Source organism: Procambarus clarkii, chromosome 10 (assembly GCF_040958095.1).
Source record: "Procambarus clarkii isolate CNS0578487 chromosome 10, FALCON_Pclarkii_2.0, whole genome shotgun sequence".
In the NCBI taxonomy this organism is placed as follows: domain Eukaryota; kingdom Metazoa; phylum Arthropoda; class Malacostraca; order Decapoda; family Cambaridae; genus Procambarus; species Procambarus clarkii.
The window spans coordinates 30,959,233-30,982,043 of NC_091159.1; the positions used below are offsets into that span (position 1 = coordinate 30,959,233).

Consider the following 22,811-nt stretch of genomic DNA (forward strand, 5'->3'; position numbering starts at 1 on the left):
CTTGAGTGTCACTCAAGGTCAAGCATCTTGAGAAGTGTGCCACGAGGACAAGTATCCTGACAAGTGTGTCACGAGGACAAGTATCCTGACAAGTGTGTCACGAGGACAAGTATCCTGACAAGTGTGTCACGAGGACAAGTATCCTGACGAGTGTGTCACGAGGACAAGTATCCTGACAAGTGTGTCACGAGGACAAGTATCCTGACAAGTGTGTCACGAGGACAAGTATCCTGACAAGTGTGTCACGAGGACAAGTATCCTGACAAGTGTGTTACGAGGACAAGCATCCTGACAAGTGTGTCACGAGGACAAGTATCCTGACAAGTGTGTCACGAGGACAAGTATCCTGACAAGTGTGTCACGAGGACAAGTATCCTGACAAGTGTGTCACGAGGACAAGTATCCTGACAAGTGTGTTACGAGGACAAGCATCCTGACAAGTGTGTCACGAGGACAAGTATCCTGACAAGTGTGTCACGAGGACAAGTATCCTGACAAGTGTGTCACGAGGACAAGTATCCTGACAAGTGTGTCACGAGGACAAGTATCCTGACAAGTGTGTCACGAGGACAAGTTTCCTGACAAGTGTGTCACGAGGACAAGTATCCTAACAAGTGTCTTAGGAACGCAAGCATCTCGAAAAGTGTGCCTTAAAGAGCAACCATCTTGCCCTTTGACTTTCAGAGTCCTGAAGCGAATTCTAACGTCATTTTCTCAGAAGTCTTGGAACATAATTTCCACTTGAGAGCAAGACTTTCCCCTCCACTGAAGCGTCTCAGTCTTTACCTTAATTACTGCTTCAGAGGATCCCAAGCGTCAGTCTTTATGTATTATATTTTTCCCGACACTGGTAATTAATTTTTCCTATAAAAAATAAAAAAAATTATTTTATTTCCTTTTAAATTAATATATTTTATTTTAATTTTTGAAGGTTCAGATTAATTTTTCTTTGTTTTTGAAAAGGTTTAGGAATTAGTATAAACATGTCATACTAGCCAACAGCATTATCAGTGGTGTAATTCCCTTTGAACTGTCATTAGTGTGTTGACCTTGGTATTGTCATTGGTGGCATCACCTTGGTACTGTCATTAGTGGCGTGACTTTGGTATTGTCATTAGTGGCATGACCTTGGCACTGTCATTAGTGGCATGACCTTGACATTGTCATTATTGTCATGACCTTGGCACTGTCATTATTGTCATGACCTTGGTACTGTCATTAGTGTCATGACCTTGGTACTGTCATTAGTGGCATGACCTTGATACTGTCATTAGTGGCATGACCTTGACACTGTCATTATTGTCATGACCTTGGCGCTGTCATTAGTGTCATGACCTTGGTACTGTCATTAGTGGCATGACCTTGTTACTGTCATTAGTGGCATGACCTTGACACTCTCATTATTGTCATGACCTTGGCACTGTCATTATTGTCATGACCTTGGCGCTGTCATTAGTGTCATGACCTTGGTACTGTCATTAGTGGCATGACTTTGGTATTGTCATTAGTGGCATGACCTTGGCACTGTCATTAGTGGCATGACCTTGACACTGTCATTATTGTCATGACCTTGGCACTGTCATTATTGTCATGACCTTGGCGCTGTCATTAGTGTCATGACCTTGGTACTGTCATTAGTGGCATGACCTTGGCTCTGTCATTATTGTCATGACCTTGGCACTGTCATTATTGCCATGACCTTGGCACTGTCATTAGTGTCATGACCTTGGCACTGTCATTATTGTCATGACCTTGGCACTGTCATTATTGTCATGACCTTGGCACTGTCATGACCTTGGCACTGTCATTATTGTCATGACCTTGGCACTGTCATTAGTGTCATGACCTTGGCACTGTCATTATTGTCATGACCTTGGCACTGTCATGACCTTGGCACTGTCATTATTGTCATGACCTTGGCACTGTCATTAGTGTCATGACCTTGGCGCTGTCATTAGTGTCATGACCTTGGCACTGTCATTAGTGTCATGACCTTGACACTGTCATAAGTGTTACGCGCTTAGGCACTGCCAATAGTGTCATGAACACCATCACCGTCACTATATCAACAACTCCAAAACAAGGCAACACCAGCACCACCTCAATAACACAAACACACTGACAAACACCACTAAGCAACACCATAACACAACATATAATCATTTGCAACACACTCGAAACCAAGGAGAAAACACCACTTGACGCCATCACTGAACAACACACTAGTTTAACGACAAAACTACAAAATACCAACACTCTAGCAAATTACAGCAACATCAAACACATAAACATAGGGTAATAACACTAACGTGTCTGCACCAATGACAACATCCGTAGGAGCAGTGATGAGGACTCGAACTTATGCGGAGGGTGTTGCCAGGCACACGCCCCAGACATTTGTAGATGACCAGCCGGGGAGAGCCGGCTTCGATATGAGCCTCAGGAAACCCTAATGTGTTCAGTAGAACTCCTGGTTGCAATCCTTTTGACCATGTCGTGGTCTGGTTGTCTGGGACGTGGGCCTGGGAACCCCCCACCGCATAGGCTCGAACCCTCGTCACTGCTCATACGGATTTTCTCATCAAACACATAATCAACACAACAGAACACCAACCTCGCCATAGTACAGCACTTCAGCATCACTGTAACCAATACACCAACACATTCCTCCCCTGTCACTATCACACTCCTCCCTGTCATTATCATGCTCCTCCCGGTCACTATCACACTCCTCCCTGTCATTATCATGCTCCTCCCTGTCACTATCACACTCCTCCCAGTCATTATCATACTCCTCCCTGTCACTATCACACTCCTCCCTGTCACCATCACACTACTCCCTGTCATTATCGTGCTCCTCCCTGTCACCATCCCACTCCTCCCTGTCATTATCATGCTCCTCCCTGTCACTATCACACTCCTCCCTGTCAGTATCATGCTCCTCCCTGTCACTATCACACTCCTCCCTGTCACTATCATACTCCTCCCTGTCACTATCACACTCCTCCCTGTCACCATCACACTCCTCACTGTCATTATCGTGCTCCTCCCTGTCACCATCACACTCCTCCCTGTCATTATCATGCTCCTCCCTGTCACTATCATACTCCTCCCAGTCATTATCATACTCCTCCCTGTCACTATCACACTCCTCCCTGTCAGTATCATGCTCCTCCCTGTCACTATCACACTCCTCCCTGTCACTATCATACTCCTCCCTGTCACTATCACACTCCTCCCTGTCACCATCACACTCCTCACTGTCACTATCACACTCCTCACTGTCACTATCACACTCCTCACTGTCACTATCACACTCCTCCCTGTCATTACCACTCTCCTCCCTGTCACTATCGCATTCCTCCCTGTCACTATCATACTCCTCCCTGTCACCATCACACTCCTTCCTGTCACTATCACACTCCTCCCTGTCACTATCACACTCCTCCCTTTCACTATTACACTCCTCCCTGTCATTATCACTCTCCTCCCAGTAACTATCACACTCCTCCCTGTCACTATCTCACTCCTCCCAGCCACCATCACACTTCTCCCTGTCACTATCTCACTCCTCCCTGTCACTATCACACTCCTCCCTGTCATTATTCCTCTCCTCCCTGTCACTATCACACTCCTCCCTGTCACTATCTCACTCCTCCCTGTCAATTTCACACTCCTCCCTGTCACTATCACACTCCTCCCTGTCATTATTCCTCTCCTCCCTGTCACTATCACACTCCTCCCTGTAACTATCACACTCCTCCCTGTCACAATCACACTCCTCCCTGTCACTATCACACTCCTCCCTGTCACTATCATACTCCTCCCTGTCACTATCATACTCCTCCCTGTCACTATCACACTCCTCCCTGTCATTATCACTCTCCTTCCTGTCATTATCACTCTCCTCCCTGTCACTATCACTCTCCTCCCTGTCACTATCACACTCCTCCCTGTCATTATCATACTCCTCCCTGTCACTATCATACTCCTCCCTGTCACTATCACTCTCCTCCCTGTCACTATCACACTCCTCCCTGTCATTATCATACTCCTCCCTGTCACTATCACACTCCTCCCTGTCACTATCACTCTCCTCCCTGTCACTATCACACTCCTCCCTGTCACTATCACTCTCCTCCCTGTCACTATCATACTCCTCCCTGTCACTATCACACTCCTCCTTGTCACTATCAAACAAACACACTCCTCTCTCCCACTAGCACACACCGTTCTTTCAACTCCTTCAGCACTAGGTGTAATTACATCTAACTACTCCACGCTCTAGTTAATGTACCTTGTTAACGACCAGCCTATCTCTCAGAACTTTTTAATTCATTTGAATGTCCATGTTTTTTTCTGTTCACCCACTGCATCTGTCTGTCTGTCTGTCTGTCTGTCTGTCTGTCTGTCTGTCTGTTTGTCTGTCTGTCGCAACAAAAATTCAGACAGAAGTGGATGTGCTAATATATTTTTTGTTTCAGCTTACCTGAGTTTTATTCGAAATCAGATTACTTAATGCCACCTACCTATATATATATAGGCTTTTCTAGCCCATGTTGTGTTAGCATATACTATGCTAGTATACCGCAGTATATTAAAATATTAGCAACCGCCTTCTAGTAGAGTCATGCTTCGACATAAAGTTTGCACAAAGAACTTTTTAGAGCATATTAAATTGATGGCTCGATATTGAAAGTTATGTAATGAACCTACTAGTATGTTGTATCTATGTTTTCATTATTATTTTCGCATATGCGACGCTGGCAACCAAGAAAATATGCATATAAAAATCTACACAACAAATTTACATAACACACACTATCAGTATCCTAGTCAATATAGTACACTGTATCAGTATGGAAACTGATGCCCCTATTGCTCCACAAAGAATATACGTGAAAGTAATACAGAGATTTGCTATAGGTCCAGCGTGTGTGTGTGTGTGTGTGTGTGTGTGTGTGTGTGTGCGTGTGTGTGTGTGTGTGTGTGTGTGTGTGTGTGTGTGTGTGTGTGTGTGTGTGTGTGTGTGTGTGTGTGTGTGTATGTGTGTGTGTGTGTGTGTGTGTGTGTGTGTACTCACCTAGTTGTACTCACCTAGTTGTGTCTGCAGGATCGAGCATTGACTCTTGGATCCCGCCTTTCGAGCATCGGTTGTTTACAGCAATGACTCCTGTCCCATTTCCCTATCATACCTGGTTTTAAAATTATGAATAGTATTTGCTTCCACAACCTGTTCCTGAAGTGCATTCCATTTTCCCACTACTCTCACGCTAAAAGAAAACTTCCTAACATCTCTGTGACTCATCTGAGTTTCAAGCTTCCATCCATGTCCCCTCGTTCTGTTACTATTCCGTGTGAACATTTCGTCTATGTCCACTCTGTCAATTCCTCTGAGTATCTTATACGTTCCTATCATGTCCCCCCTCTCCCTTCTTCTTTCTAGTGTCGTAAGGCATAGTTCCCTCAGGCGCTCTTCATACCCCATCCCTCGTAGCTTTGGGACGAGTCTCGTTGCAAACCTCTGAACCTTTTCCAGTTTCATTATATGCTTCTTCAGATGGTGACTCCATGATGAGGCGGCATACTCTAAGACTGGCCTTACGTAGGCAGTGTAAAGCGCCCTAAATGCCTCCTTACTTAGGTTTCTGAATGATGTTCTAACTTGTGTTAACCACATAACAAATATGTGTGTGTGTGTGTGTGTGTGTGTGTGTGTGTGTGTGTGTGTGTGTGTGTGTGTGTGTGTGTGTGTGTGTGTGTGTGTGTGTGTGTGTGTGTCTACTCACCTGTTTGTACTCACCTATTTGCGCTTGCAGGGGTTCAGCTTCGGCTCTTTGGTCCCCGCCTCTCAACTGTCAATCAACTGGTTGTGTGTACTCACCTAGTTGTGTCTGCAGGATCGAGCATTGGCTCTTGGATCGTGTGTGTGTGTGTGTGTGTGTGTACTCACCTATATGTACTCACCTATATGTGCTTCCAGGATCGAGCATTGACTCTTGGATCCCGCCTTTCTAGCTATCGGTTGTTTACAGCAATGACTCCTGTCCCATTTCCCTATCATACCTAGTTTTAAAAGTATGAATAGTATTTGCTTCCACAACCTGTTCCCCAAGTGCATTCCATTTTTCTACTACTCTCACGCTAAAAGAAAACTTCCTAACATCTCTGTGACTCATCTGAGTTTCCAGTTTCCACCCATGTCCCCTCGTTCTGTTATTATTACGTGTGAACATTTCATCTATTTCCACTTTGTCAATTCCCCTGAGTAATTTATATGTCCCTATCATATCTCCTCTCTCCCTTCTTTTCTCTAGTGTCGTAAGGTTCAGTTCCTTCAGCCGCTCTTCATATCCCATCCCTCGTAGCTCTGGGACAAGCCTCGTCGCAAACCTCTGAACCTTCTCCAGTTTCTTTATGTGTTTCTTCAGGTGGGGGCTCCATGATGGCGCGGCATACTCTAAGACGGGTCTCACGTAGGCAGTGTAAAGCGCCCTAAAAGCTTCCTCATTTAGGTTTCTGAATGAAGTTCTAATTTTCGCCAGTGTAGAGTACGCTGCTGTCGTTATCCTATTTATATGTGCCTCAGGAGTTAGATTAGGTGTCACATCCACTCCCAGGTCTCTTTCTCGAATCGTTACAGGTAGGCTGTTCCCCTTCATTGTGTACTGTCCCTTTGGTCTCCTGTCACCTGATCCCATTTCCATAACTTTACATTTACTGGTGTTAAACTCCAGTAGCCATTTCCCTGACCATCTCTGCAGCCTGTTTAAGTCCTCTTGGAGGATCCTACAATCCTCATCTGTCACAACTCTTCTCATTAATTTTGCGTCATCTGCAAACATTGACATGTATGATTCCACTCCTGTAAACATATCATTTACGTAAATTAGAAAGAGGATTGGTCCCAGCACCGATCCTTGAGGTACTCCACTTGTTACTGTTCGCCAGTCCGACTTTTCGCCCCTTACCATTACCCTCTGGCTCCTTCCTGTTAGGTAGTTCTTCACCCATACTAGGGCCTTTCCGCTTACTCCTGCCTGCCTCTCAAGTTTGTATAGCAGTCTCATGTGCGGTACCGTATCAAAGGCCTTTTGGCAGTCAAGAAATATGCAGTCTGCCCAGCCTTCTCTGTCCTGCCTTATCCTTGTTACTTTATCATAGAATTCTAAAAGGTTTGTTAGGCATGATTTCCCTGTCCAGAACCCATGTTGGTGCTTGTTTACAAACCCAATGCTCTCCAGATGCTCAACAAGTCTTAGCCTAATTATTCTTTCAAGTATTTTGCAGGGGATGCTTGTCAGTGATACGGGTCTGTAGTTAAGTGCCTCCTCCCTATCACCCTTTTTGAAAATCGGTACGACATTTGCCTCCTTCCAGCAACTGGGCAATTCTCCCGACATAAGTGACTCATTAAAGATCATTGCCAGAGGCACGCTGAGAGCCTGCGCTGCCTCTTTAAGTATCCACGGTGATACTTTGTCTGCTCCAACAGCTTTATTTGCATCCAGTGTTGTCAACTGTTTCATTACATCCTCTGCTGTCACCTCTATATCTGATAGTCTTTCATCTTGGGCAATCTCTTCTAACAATGGGAGCTGCTCAGGCTCGGTTGTGAACACTCCATGGAATTTTGCATTCAGTACCTCGCAGATTTCCTTGTCGCTTTCTGTATATGCCCCTTCTGTTTTCCTCAGTCTTGTCACTTGGTCATTTACCGACATCTTCCTTCTTATATGGCTATGTAGTAATTTTGGTTGCTTTTTCGCTTTGACTGCAATATCGTTCTCATAATTTCTTTCCGACACCCGTCTTATGTTAATGTAATCATTCCTAGCTCTGTTACATCTAATCCTGTTGTCCTCTGTCCTTTGTCTTCTGTACTTCCTCCACTCCCTCCTGCTTCTCACCTTTGCTTCCTGACACTGTCTATTAAACCATGGGTTATTATATTCCCTCCTGCTTTTTTCCTTTATTGTTTGAATAAATCTATCTTCAGCCTCCTTGCATTTCAATATGACTTGGTTCATCATACCTTGCACTGTTTTTCCTCTAAGTTCTTCCTCCCACTGCACTTCTCCCAGGTAGTCCCTTATCCTTCTGTAGTCCCCTTTTCTGTAATCAAGTCTCCTTTCCCGGACCTCTTGTCCTTTGGTCACAATTTTAAGCTCCATCATGTAGTCAAAGACTAAGACACAATGGTCACTAGCTCCTAGTGGTATTTCATGTTCCAACTGCTCGATGTCTTCTACATTCTGAGTGATAATGAGATCTAATAGGCTGGGCGTATCCCCTCCTCTTTCCCTAGTATCTTCTTTCACATGCTGTGTTAGGAAATTCCTGTCAATAACATCTACCAGCTTCGCTCCCCAGGTCTCCTCCCCGCCATGGGGATTCCTCGTTTCCCAATCTATCTCTCCGTGTGTGTGTGTGTGTGTGTGTGTGTGTGTGTGTGTGTGTGTGTGTGTGTGTGTGTGTGTGTGTGTGTGTGTGTGTGTGTGTGTGTGTGTGTGTGTGTGTGTGTGTGTGTGTGTGTGATTTAAGCGTGACGATGCTACTAGAGGACGTGGAGAGAGAGAGAGAGAGAGAGAGAGAGAGAGAGAGAGAGAGAGAGAGAGAGAGAGAGAGAGAGAGAGAGAGAGAGAGAGAGAGAGAGAGAGAGAGAGAGAGAGAGAGAGAGAGAGAGAGAGAGAGAGAGAGAGAGAGAGAGAGAGAGAGAGAGAGAGAGAGAGAGAGAGAGAGAGAGAGAGAGAGAGAGAGAGAGAGAGAGAGAGAGAGAGAGAGAGAGAGAGAGAGAGAGAGAGAGAGAGAGAGAGAGAGAGAGAGAGAGAGAGAGAGAGAGAGAGAGAGAGAGAGAGAGAGAGAGAGAGAGAGAGAGAGAGAGAGAGAGAGAGAGAGAGAGAGAGAGAGAGAGAGAGAGAGAGAGAGAGAGAGAGAGAGAGAGAGAGATAAGAGAGAGAGAGAGAGAGAGAGAGAGAGAGAGAGAGAGAGAGAGAGAGAGAGAGAGAGAGAGAGAGAGAGAGAGAGAGAGAGAGAGAGAGAGAGAGAGAGAGAGAGAGAGAGAGAGAGAGAGAGAGAGAGAGAGAGAGAGAGAGAGAGAGCTCATTCTAACACCACAGAAGAATCGACTGGAAGGTGACATGATCACAACGTATACAATACGTATAATAGAATAAGTGGACGAAACAGCCTCTTTCAATTGAAAGTGTATAGCAAGATGACATCATTTGACGCAGGGAATGCAATTCACTTTCTGAGAGAGAAAACAAAACCAATGGTAAGAAAGCACTCCTGTACTCTGCAAGTTCAAGCAAGTGGAATGTACTGGCAGAAAAGAAGTCGTGATTGCCTCCTCAATCGTCAGCTTCGAGATTAATGACGACACACATTTCAAATGTCAAAGAAATTAAAAGACGCCAAACGGTTGAAGAGCGAATTAAGTCTCCAGACTGATAGGTAACTACGGATATGTAAGTCCCACTCAAGCCACTATATATCATGAGACGGATATGTAAGTCACACTCAAGCCACTATATATCATGAAACGGATATGTAAGTCACACTCAAGCCACTATATATCATGAAACGGATATGTAAGTCACACTCAAGCCACTATATCATAAAAAACCCGGATATCTCAGCCCCTCTCAAGTCACTATAAATACAAAAACGGAAATGTAAGTCCCACTCAAGCCACCTATATTATAAAACGTTGCCTGGACTCAACCTTAGTAAACATCGCCGGCAACTGCAACCTACTACGTTCCTTTGGTCCACATTTGCTCTACTCTGCAGGCAATCGCGTCCTATCTCTTACACTGGTTTCCAACAGTTTACATAAAAATCTTTACATTTAACAATGTTTACATAAACAGCAGTTTTATGTAAACGTTGAGGTTTGGGGGGAGGGGGGTTAAGTACAACTGGGTCCATTTCCTTTGAACTGCGTCAATGAAAGTCAACACAGGTGAAACAATATAAAAACACCTGATAATATAGGCAAAACACGAGTGAAACACGGATAAACAAAGACAAAACAGAGTAAAAATATGATAAAAATGCAGTTAAAATACGGGAAGAAACAAGTACAAAGTCTGATCAATATATATATTAAACATTTAACTACAGTTCCCTTCACTTGTTTAAACAATTAAATAGCACTTGCATATATCAAAATAATGATTAGCTTTTGTTCAGTAAGATTTTCTAGTCAGCCGCTGCAACGAGCATAGCTTCTGGAACAAACATAAGCTATGGAACAAACACAGCCTCGGGAACACAGTCTCTACTGGAAAGAACACAGCTTCGGGAACAAACACAGTTGCTGCAACGAACAAAGCCTCAAAAAACGAACAAAGTCTCTTAAGCGAACACAGATTCTAGAATGAACAGTCTCTAATACGAAGAAACACTGCCTCCGGAAGGATTACAGTCACTGGAACGATCGCAGACTTCAGACCGAACACAACATCAGGAACGAACATGGCCTTCGGAACGAACACGGCCTCTACACAAAATAGCCATTGCCTGAACTGTATTCCAAAGCGTGTATCTTGCTCCCCAAAGTTCAAAAACATTTATTTCTATTCAAATCTCAGAATAAATTCCAAGCGCGAAAGCACTGCTTCACATTTACTGCTTAAAGCTGACAAATAAAAAAGTCAAGCAATGTAAAGCTTCCACTACGGTACATTTTGGGCCTTACACGAGGACCAGAGCTACGGTTCTGCAGGCTGTAGAGAGCTTCACCAGACACACTGAAGGTGGGTTAAATTGATTACGAATTTATAACTATCTCTTCCTCGGCAAATGATGGCTTGCTATTTTGTTTTTGTTCAATTGAGTACGAAACCTTTTACAACAGAATAAAGTTGCTCGGAGCTGCGAATGTTATGTTTCATTGTCATAAATTTTTCTGGAACTAACACAGAGGAGAGCTACTTGTTTTTTTTTTTATTGGTGGTATGAGTAGCGGGAAGGGGGGTGGGGAGAGGGGTGGGGAGGGGGAGAGGGGGAGAGGGGGGAGAGCAGACAAGGAGATGGTGATCAAAAATTTTGTAGGTGCAAAAGAGTATTGTCGTAAAAATAGGGGTTGGAGGAGGATTGTGATGGAGAGGCGCAAGGCGAAGTGAAACACAATTTTGGAAGGTTTTGGAGGGTGGTATTTGTAGAGAGAGTTGTTGTGAGAGGGAGGGGGGGGGGGGGGTAGGAGAGAGAAAGGGGGGGGGGGAAGTAGTAGGAGATTGGTCGATGGTGAGAATTTTGTGCTTTACCTTCTATCCTTTAGTACTCTTTATTACTTTTATTATTTAGCACTTATTTTGTTTATTTAGTATTTATATATTATTTATTATTTAGTACTTATTTTATTACTAAGTTTATTACTAAGTTTATTACTTTTCCTGACTTTTGAGTATGGGGTGAAGGTGGATTCTACAACTTCTATTTTTCAGTGCATTCCGTTTGTTGACCAATTACATAGGGTACAAGTATTTACGTAGGTTTCTTTTTCTCAGTTGCAAGTACAGGTTCCATTTATGCCCCCCCCTTGTCCAGTGTGTAAGAACACCCCAGTACACTGTGTAAGAACACACCAGTACAGTGTGTAAGAACACACCAGTACACTGTGTAAGAACACCCCAGTACACTGTGTAAGAACACACCAGTACACTGTGTAAGAACACACCAGTACACTGTGTAAGAACACACCAGTACACTGTAAGAACACCCCAGCACACTGTAAGAACACACCAGTACACTGTGTAAGAACACACCAGTACACTGTAAGAACACACCAGTACAGTGTGTAAGAACACACCAGTACACTGTGTAAGAACACGCCAGTACACTGTGTAAGAACACACCAGTACACTGTGTAAGAACACACCAGTACACTGTGTAAGAACACACCAGTACACTGTGTAAGAACACACCAGTACACTGTGTAAGAACACACCAGTACACTGTGTAAGAACACACCAGTACACTGTGTAAGAACACACCAGTACACTGTGTAAGAACACACCAGTACACTGTGTAAGAACACACCAGTACACTGTAAGAACACACCAGTACACTGTGTAAGAACACACCAGTACACTGTGTAAGAACACACCAGTACACTGTGTAAGAACACACCAGTACACTGTGTAAGAACACACCAGTACACTGTGTAAGAACACACCAGTACACTGTGTAAGAACACCCCAGTACACTGTAAGAACACACCAGTACACTGTGTAAGAACACCCCAGTACACTGTAAGAACACACCAGTACAGTGTGTAAGAACACACCAGTACACTGTGTAAGAACACACCAGTACACTGTGTAAGAACACACCAGTACACTGTGTAAGAACACACCAGTACAGTGTGTAAGAACACCCTAGTACACTGTGTAAGAACACCCCAGTACACTGTAAGAACACACCAGTACACTGTGTAAGAACACACCAGTACACTGTGTAAGAACACACCAGTACAGTGTGTAAGAACACACCAGTACACTGTGTAAGAACACACCAGTACACTGTGTAAGAACACACCAGTACACTGTGTAAGAACACACCAGTACACTGTGTAAGAACACACCAGTACACTGTGTAAGAACACACCAGTACACTGTGTAAGAACACACCAGTACACTGTAAGAACACACCAGTACACTGTGTAAGAACACACCAGTACACTGTAAGAACACACCAGTACACTGTGTAAGAACACCCCAGTACACTGTGTAAGAACACACCAGTACACTGTGTAAGAACACCCTAGTACACTGTGTAAGAACACACCAGTACACTGTAAGAACACACCAGTACAGTGTGTAAGAACACACCAGTACACTGTGTAAGAACACACCAGTACACTGTGTAAGAACACACCAGTACACTGTGTAAGAACACCCCAGTACACTGTGTAAGAACACACCAGTACACTGTGTAAGAACACCCCAGTACACTAAGTAAGAACACCCCAGTACACTAAGTAAGAACACCCCAGTACACTGTGTAAGAACACCCCCAGATCTCTCTGTAAGAACATCCCATTATCCTGTGCAAGAACACCCCAGTACACTGTAAGAACACATCAGTACACTGTAAGAACACCCCAGTACGCTGTAAGAACACCATAGTACACTGTACTAACAGCACTTTACACTGCGCTATGTATTACTGAGGATGCTATCATCACGGGTTATGACCTCATCAGTATTAAGTCATCCGTGTTCAGGAATCAAAGTCACTTACCATGAATGAATATCATTTGATATCCCAGGGAGATATCAAATGATATGGGAATTTTAATATGTAATCTAATATGTAATTTAATTTTTATATGTTTATAATATGTTTATAATTTTTTAATATGTAATTTTAATATGGATTAACATGATTTTTTTCAATCGCTATATGTTCTTTAATCTTTGTCTGTTACCTCAATATTTAAAGAGCAAACACGAAGTCTTTACCAAGTATTCCGTGTTGGGAATAGTAATCTGAACATGATTAATGCATTTGCAAAGCACGAATCGAGCCATTTTTGTGTTTGCAATTCTGTGCACTCATGTGTTAGCTATTGGCCTTGCAATTGTGCAACTTGTCCTCATATTTTATGTACCTCTATATGAAAGCTGTTGTTGATAACAGCACCACGACTGAGGTGTTTCAGTGTGCTAATTGGCGACTCAATTTGCATGCATTTTATGACCAATGAGCAACGGTATTGATAGATTACGTAGGTTAATCCGGTTGGTTATTCTAGTAGGTTAATCTCGTAGGTTAACCTTGTAGGTTAACTTTGTAGGTTAACCTTGTAGGTTAACCTTGTAGATTAATCTCGAAGGGTAACCTTGAAGATTAATCTTATAGGTTAATCTGGAAGATTAATCTTGTAGGTTAATCTACCACCACATATTGCTAGGCAAAATCATTTAAAATGTGACGTTTGTCATATGAAGAGAATGGGTACTTTGAGCAGTATATGTATATATATATATATATATATATATATATATATATATATATATATATATATATATATATATATATATATATATATATATATATATATATATGCACACACATATCAGGGCCCACTTGTTTAGTAACACCCAATAACCATGTGGTAAAGGGGGTGCACGTGTGCCCATGCATGAGTTTTCCATTTTTCCTATTTCTCATAAAATATATCTCTTACACAATAAGGACATGCATATCAAACCGTGAAAATATTTTCTTGTTAAAAAATAAAGACAGAAAATAGCCAGGCAAGACAAAATCTTCCGACATTTGACAAGTTTGTCCTTTGGCTCCTCCTAAGGCAGGCATTCAAAGCCAGCTAAATTACCCAAATCTCATGTAGGCTTCTTTGAATCCATCCTCTCATCCGGTTTTGTGCAAACGACCTCTTTCTTGGCTTATAATTAAATCAGAGGGTACATGGGCACGTCTGAAGAAGCCAGAATTGCCCCACCAAAAAGCAAAAATGCGACTCTAAATGACTTTTTAAAAGGCCTCGCTGTCAAATTTGTATGTCTTGGTTTCGCTCCCTTTCGGATATACCAGAATGGGGACTGGGGAACAGTGGAACAGATATCTTAAAGTTTTTACTAGGAAACAGTTGAACCGATATCCTAGGAGGTAAGATAGATGACACGGCAGAACTGGCGTACTAGGCGTACCAGTACATGGGCTAGTAAGCTAGGAGAGATGCGTAGAGAACCAGGTATGCTTAACGTTGGTTTGGTGAGACAGGCACCCTTAGTGTGAGTTTACACCCCTAGTGTGGGTTTACACCCCTAGTGTGGGTATACACCCCTAGTGTGGGTTTACACCCCTAGTGTGGGTTTACACCCCTAGTGTGGGTTTACACCCCTAGTGTGGGTTTACACACCTAGAGTGGGTTTACACCCATAGTGTGGGTTTACACTCCTAGTGTGGGTTTACACCCCTAGTGTAGGTTTACACCCCTTGTGTGGGTTTACACCCCTTGTGTGGGTTTACATCCCCAATGATAAGCGTGTCAGTAGCATCAGTAGGGTGTTGCAAGGCAACAATAAACACGTGTGGATGTTCTCGAATGTAAGATTTCATTTCTTTATTATGCAGCCCGTAGCCATCCAGTGTGCGGTGGTGGAAAGGGTTACAGAGGCACATGATGGGTTCAGGAAGTAAACTCCATAGTTCATTTCGATCCTCCATGGTTCATTCTCAAGTGAAAGGAAATTACAAAACTCGTTGATTTATACCCGTACGGGGTCAGATGATAAGACAAGTACAATAAAGGTAAAAACAAGGGGGATACATAGGGGATAAATGGGGGACGAACCACATAAGAACATAAGAATAAAGGTGACTGCAGAAGGCCTATTGGCCCATACGAGGCAGCTCCTATCTATAACCAACCAATCCCACTACATACAAAGATTAATCAGGTGTAATTGGCCTGTTATGTTGAACAGTGTCTTTTGTGTTGACATCGTTATGTTCTGGTCTTGTCCTTACTCTCATGGTGGGTAGAGTAAATAGTTCCGTGATTTGGGTGTTCATGGTAGGTTGTTCTATTATTATGTGAATTGCTTCAAGAATTTGTAATCTTCTTGCATCTTGGGTTTTGTCTATTATACAGGTATTTTTGTTCAACATTTCTCTTGTTAGGGTGATGTCATGGGCTTGTCTCATGTGGTTCCTGGGGGCACCGGATTGAAGATGACTAGAGGCATCATCATCTTCAATACGGTGTTTTGGGTGATGGTGATGTTAAGGGTGATATTGATGTACAGGGTGATGTTGATGTTTAGGGTGATGTTGATGTACAGGGTGATAGTGATGTTCAGGGTGATGTTGATGAACAGGGTGAAGTTGATGTTCAGGGTGATGTTGATGTATAAGGAGATAGTGATGTTCACTGTGATGTTGAAGTTCAGGGTGATGGTGATGTTCAGGGTGATGTTGATGTACTGGGTGATGTTGATGTACAGGGTGATGTTGATGTTCAGGGTGAAGTTGATGTTCAGGGTGAAGTTGATGTACTGGGTGATGCTTATGTTCATTGTGATGATGAAGTCCAAGTTGATGGTGATGTTCAGGGTGATGTTGATGTTCAGGATGATGTCGATGTACAGGGTGATGGTGATGTTCAGGGTGATGGGGATGTTCAGGGTGATGTTGATGTACAGGGTGATGGTGATGTTCAGGGCGATGTTGATGTGCAAGGTAATTGTGATATTCAGGGGGATGTTGATGTACAGGGTGATGGTGATGTTCAGGGTGATGTTGATGTACAGGGTGATGTTGATGTTCACTGTGATGTTGAAGTTCAGGGTGATGGTGATGTTCAGGGTGATGTTGATGTACAGGGTGATGTTGATGTTCAGGGTGAGGTTGATGTTCAGGGTGATGTTGATGTTCAGGGTGATGTTGATGTTCAGGGTGATGTTGATGTTCAGGGTGATTTTGATGTTCAGGGTGATGTTGATGTTCAGGGTGATGTTGATGTACAGGGTGATGTTGATGTTCAGGGTGATGTTGATGTTCAAGGTGAGGTTGATGTTCAGGGTGATGTTAATGTTCAGGGTGATGTTGATGTTCAGGGTGAAGTTGATGTTCAGGGTGATGTTGATGTTCAGGGTGAAGTTGATGTTCAGGGTGATTTTGATGTTCAGGGTGATGTTGATGTTCAGGGTGATGTTGATGTACAGGGTGATGTTGATGTTCAGGGTGATGTTGATGTTCAGGGTGATGTTGATGTACAGGGTGATGTTGATGTTCAGGGTGATGTTGATGTACAGGGTAATGTTGATGTTCAAGGTCATGGTGATGTGTGATGTCCTAGAGATGCTTCTTATATTGGTGATTATAATAAATTTATTGGTTATAGTAATACTGCTGAAAATAATAAGGATTATGATGATAAAGGTTATTGTTTTTAGTATTACGAGTGTGATTACTATAATTATTCTGATAATTAGGATGATTGCAATGATTATACTGATAATTATGATGATTACAATTACAATTAGAATGATTACAATGATAACCAGGATGATTACAAAGATAATTATGATGATTACAAAAGTCATACTGATAATAAATGTGAATACAATGATTATATTGAAAATTAGTGTGATTACAAAGATTACACTGGTAATTAGGATTATTACAATGATCATACTGAGAGTGAAGATGAAAATTATAATAATTTAATCATCATAATCGTAATGCGAATGGTGATTATGTTGACGCTAAGTATAATGATTGCGGTGAGCGCACTGATTTGAATCATTGTTTTCTTCACAATAATTCATAGTCAGAAAAAGAGATTTTTGGTATTGAGGTTCATATATCCATTCACTGATTTTAGTGTAAACTCGTAAGTTTTGTTTGGCTACAAAGAAACCTGCAAACAAACGAGATATTTGTTTTTAATACGAAACAAGGCTATTGTGGATTAAAAAAGAACTTTTAATGAAAACGAACATTTCGAACGCTAAGAAACACAAATAAAGTAGTTGTGAGCGTGTGTGTGTTTGTGTGTGTGTGTGTGTGTGTGTGTGTGTGTGTGTGTATGTGTGTGTGTGTGTGTGTGTGTGTGTGTGTGTGTGTGTGTGTGTGTGTGTGTGTGTGTGTGTGTGTATTCACCTAGTTGTGCTTGCCGAGGTTGAGCTCAGCTCTTTAGGCCCGCCTCTCAACTGTCAATCAACTGTTTTAACTACTATTTTTTTCCCTACACCACACACACACACACACACACACACACACACACACACACACACACACACACACACACACACAATACTGGAGTATGCAGCTTCAGCCTGGAGTCCATACCTAGTTAAACCCAAGACGAAGTTAGAGAAGATTCAGAGGTATGCCACCAGACTGGTCCCGGAACTGAGAGGAATGAGCTACGAGGAAAAGCTAAGGGAGCTGAACCTCACAATCCTGGAAAACAGAGAAGTAAGGGGAGACATGATAACCACCTACAAAATTCTCAGAGGAATTGACAGGGTGAACAATGCCAACCACTTTAGCACGGGTGGAACACGAACAAGGGGACACAGGCGGAAACATAGTACCCAGATGAGCCTCAGAGACGTTAGAATTTTTTTTTCAGTGACAGGGTAGTTAACAAATGAAATGCATTAAGTAGTGTTGTGGTGGAGTCTGAATCCATACACAGTTTCAAGTGTAGGTATGATAGATCCTAGTAGGCTCAAGAACCTGTATACGAGTTGATTGACAGTTGAGAGGCGGGACCAAAGAGCCAGAGCTCAACCCCCGCAAGCACAAATAGATGAGTACAAATAGGTGAGTACATTTTACACGCGCTTAAGGAACAGGTTGTGGAAGCAAACTCTATCCTAAATTTTAAAACTGGATATGATAGGAAAATGGGACAGGAGTCTTTGCTGTAAACAACTGATGGTTAGAAAGGCGGGATCCAAGAGTCAATGCTCGAGCCTGCAGGCACAAATAGGTGAGTACACATACACATGTTCATGTATCACATCAGAAGGGAAACATCATAGCCGGAGACTAACCTCTATGACCCCAAATATAAATGCTATATTCCCCTGCTTAGATTTCAGTCATCCCGAGCTTAAACCAATTATTTTCCCGCTATTTTAAATCTTATCCAATTTGGGGTAACAAAAGTATAAAAACAGCTCACCAATCTGATTGTAAACCCAAATGGTTTATCAAAATTCAAAAGCGATGAATGTCAGCCAAATTTTCACTTGCTTGCATTGCCACGGAGACCAGACGCTGTTAGGCATCAGATCGTTAATCAGTGTAGGCGCTGCTAGGCATCATATCATTGTAGGCACTTTTGTAGCACCAAGATACAGGTAAGGAATCCACTGTAACAAGCCACCAGGACTAAGTTACAGGTAAAGGATCCACTGTAAGAAGCCTCCAGGACCTAGTTACAGGTAAGGAGGCCACTGTAAAAACCACCAGGAAGGATTAAGGTACAGGTAAGGAGGCCACTTTAACAAGTCACCAGGATTAAGGTACAGGTAAGGAGGCCACTTTAACAAGTCACCAGGATTAAGGTACAGGTAAGGAGGCCACTTTAACAAGTCACCAGGATTAAGGTACAGGTAAGGAGGCCACTTTAACAAGTCACCAGGATTAAGGTACAGGTAAGGAGGCCACTTTAACAAGTCACCAGGATTAAGGTACAGGTAAGGAGGCCACTTTAACAAGTCACCAGGTCGCGGAGGCACTGACCAGCACAACAGGTCATCAAGTGAGAGAGGAGCCCAGGTGCCAGGATCTAGGAAGGGGGGCGGGGGGTCTCCGCGTGTATTATTAACAAGGCACTCACGACCCGTGTATCCACCAGCTGGTGCCACAGTGACTGGCCAGCTGGTGCCACAGCGCCGCCAGCTGGTGCCACAGTGACTGGTAGTGGAGGATGACACACCTAGGTCTCTGGTAGACACAAGGCATATCCTCTTCCCTTCTCAATACGTCTGTTGATAATGCCCCCAAATAAACAGAAATCCTCTTAATATCTCTTATTTTCTGTTTATGCTGACAATAATCAATACGGGCTCAACATAGCCCGTGCTACTTGGAACTTCTTGTTTCAAGTAGCGAATCTTAAACAACAAGAAAACTGACAATAAAGAGGAAAATTTTGCTCTCCAAAGAAAATTAGCAATTTCAGTTGGCTTGAAAGGTATCACTAAGATGCTGCTAAACACCCTTAGAGGCAGAGGGCAATTACTAATGAACTAATAAGCAAATACAGAAACATATATTAAATGTGGGTGTGATGAGATGTGAAGTGGTTATGAAGCTGCTGGGGTAGTTTTGTCTTGCCTTCTCATTGGTCGTTTGGTGTATCAAGAGTGGTTTAAAGTGACAGTTTTGTAAAGTGACAGTTTTGTAAAGTGACAGTTTTGTAAAGTGACAGTTTTGTAAAGTGACAGGAATTGGGATGGGAGGGAGAAAGAATGGTTTATCACCATTCCTTCCCCGTCCCATCCCAATTCCTTATCCTGACCCCTTCCCAGTACTACATAGTAGTAATGGTTTGGTGCTTTCCCTTGATAATTCTCTCCCGCCCCTCACCTAACTGATTGGGATGGGAATTCTTCAGTAACGAATTGTAAAAAATATTTTCAATAGAAACATTAATGAATCTGCTTTAATACAGATTACAAAACCATGTAATTTTAACATTAGTTTGTATAATTTAGATACATTTTTGTTTGCTCAGTTATAGGGCGATTTGAGTTATATCATTGGTACACATTTATCTCAATAATACCGTATTAATATCCTCTAATCTCATTAAAGACACTGTTTCTCACCTCACTCCTGTCTATATTGTAAATATTGGCAGGAATCATTCATTTGCCATTGAATTGTAAATTCATCCTTCTGAACATGTATTATTAAATATGAAAGTACTTAGGGAAATTCCTATCTTAATCCTTCCTTAATCCTTCCGTCATTGTTCATCACGTGTTAATTTGATTGTGATTTACAAACACACACACACACCCTGATGGTGGTACTCTTAAGGGGTACCTAGCAGTAAATAGGTACCTGGGAGTTAGACAACTGCTACGGGCTGCTTCCTAGGGATGTGTGTGTGTGTGTGTGTGTGAGAGAAATATTTGTAGGAAATATATATATATATATATATATATATATATATATATATATATATATATATATATATATATATATATATATATATATATATATATATATATATATATATATATATATATATATATATATATGCTAACAAGCCTGAATGGTCCCCAGGACTATATGCATCTGAAAACTCACACCCCAGAAGTGACTCGAATTCATACTGCCAGGAGCAACGCAACTGGTATGTACAGGACGCCTTAATCATTTCCTATATATATATATATATATATATATATATATATATATATATATATATATATATATATATATATATATATATATATATTTTATTCGGCCTGTTAGCCAAAATTTATTTATTTTATTTTTACTCTATATTGATAATAAATATGTTTGGAACAAATAACTCAACATTATTTTATATATAAATTATCTATCACAGTAGCCATAAAACAACTGTTACTACCATCAGTGTTTCCTTCATGTTATCATAATCATAATCTGTGTTATTTATTTCACAAAGCAATAGTCGTACCGGCTCAAAAATGGCACCAAATCTGGAATTTATTTCATATTTTCATTTCAAACAGAGAAATATAAATCTTTTCCGGCCTGTTAGCCAAGGAGAATAGGACGGTATTTTGGGTGGGAAGGTGAGAGGAAGAAACGGGAGTGGAGGGAGAGGGAGAGAGAGGGAGGGAGGTAGGGATGAAGAGGGAAAAGGAAGGGGTAGGTAGTCAAAAAGGTGGAAACAGAGAAAATTGCGATATAAAATCATTTAAGATAATGGAGGGTAGAACGAAAATGATAGGATTGAGTGATTGAGGATTTCCATCATTAAATTATATGATTGTTAAGATTGATGGAGGAAATCCAGCGACAGAAGAAGAAGAAGAAGGAGTTCTCAAGAAAGAATTTGTTTCTCTCTCTCTCTCTCTCTCTCTCTCTCTCTCTCTCTCTCTCTCTCTCTCTCTCTCTCTCTCTCTCTCTCTCTCTCTCTCTCTCTCTTTCTCTCTCTCTCTCTCTCTCTCTCTCTCTCTCTCTCTCTCTCTCTCTCTCTCTCTCTCTCTCTCTCTCTCTCTCTCTCTCTCTCTCTCTCTCTCTGTCTCTCTCTCTCTCTCTCTCTCTCTCTCTCTCTCTCTCTCTCTCTCTCTCTCTCTCTCTCTCTCTCTGTCTCTCTGTCTCTCTCTCTCTCTCTCTCTCTCTCTCTCTCTCTCTCTCTCTCTCTCTCTCTCTCTCTCTCTCTCTCTCTCTCTCTCTCTCTCTCTCTCTCTCTCTCTCTCTCTCTCTCTCTCTTTCTCCCATTCCCCTGCTGGTAGGGAGACCACAAGATTTACTCAAGCGGTACCATAAACCTGCGCTTGAGTTCTTGCTGGAATCAGGGCCCGGCTGACGCTAGCGAAGAGTCGTAACTCCCCGCAGGAATGTTCCCTCCCACACGGTCTTGGGCTGATGGATGCCAAACAGAGCGATTGTCGACGGTATAAAGTTGATTAATGCTGGTACTGGGAGGGCAAAGTTGTGATGGAGAGTGAGGGAGAGGGAAGAAAGAGCAGTTCGGGAGGTATGGTGGAGGGTGGTGGTGGTAGTGGTGGTAGACAGTGGTAATGGTGGTGGATGGTGGGGGGTGGTGGTGGTAGTGGTGGTAAACAGTGGTAATGGTGGTGGATGGTGGGGGGTGGTGGTGGAAGGTGGTAGTGGAAGGTGGTGGTGGAGGGTGTTAATGGTCCTGGTGGTGCTAAAGGTGGTGGTTGCTGTGTTTGGTGGTAGTAGAGGGTTGTAGTTGTGGTGGTAGTGGACAGTGGTAGTGGTCCTTGAGTTAGGGATCCTGGTATTGGTGGAGGTTGGTGGTGGAGGGTGGTAGTGGTCCTGGTGTTAGGTGTCGTGGTGGTAGGGTTCATGGTGGTAAGGGTCGTGGTGGTAGAGGTCGTGGTGGTAGGGGTCTTGGTGGTAGGGGTCGTGGTGGTAGGGGTCGTGGTGGTAGGGGTCGTGGTGGTAGGGGTCGTGGTGGTAGGGGTCGTGGTGGTAGGGGTCGTGGTGGTAGGGTTCATGGTGGTAGTGGTCGTGGTGGTAGAGGTCGTGGTGGTAGGGGTCGTGGTGATAGGGGTCGTGGTGGTAGGGATCGTGGTGGTCAAATTCCTTGTCGGATCTGGCCTTAAATTTGTGGATGG

General features: G+C 42.7%; 1 protein-coding gene across 1 annotated transcript; it reads left to right on the forward strand.

Moving 5' to 3' along the window:
* Nucleotides 1-15,669: 15,669 nt before the first annotated feature.
* LOC138363274 (cysteine-rich, acidic integral membrane protein-like) lies at nucleotides 15,670-16,829 on the forward strand. The gene is made up of 2 exons (XM_069322284.1): nucleotides 15,670-15,768; nucleotides 15,930-16,829. Exons 1-2 carry the CDS (start codon nucleotides 15,670-15,672, stop codon nucleotides 16,827-16,829), a joined length of 999 nt encoding a protein of 332 aa, XP_069178385.1.
* Nucleotides 16,830-22,811: the final 5,982 nt, after the last annotated feature.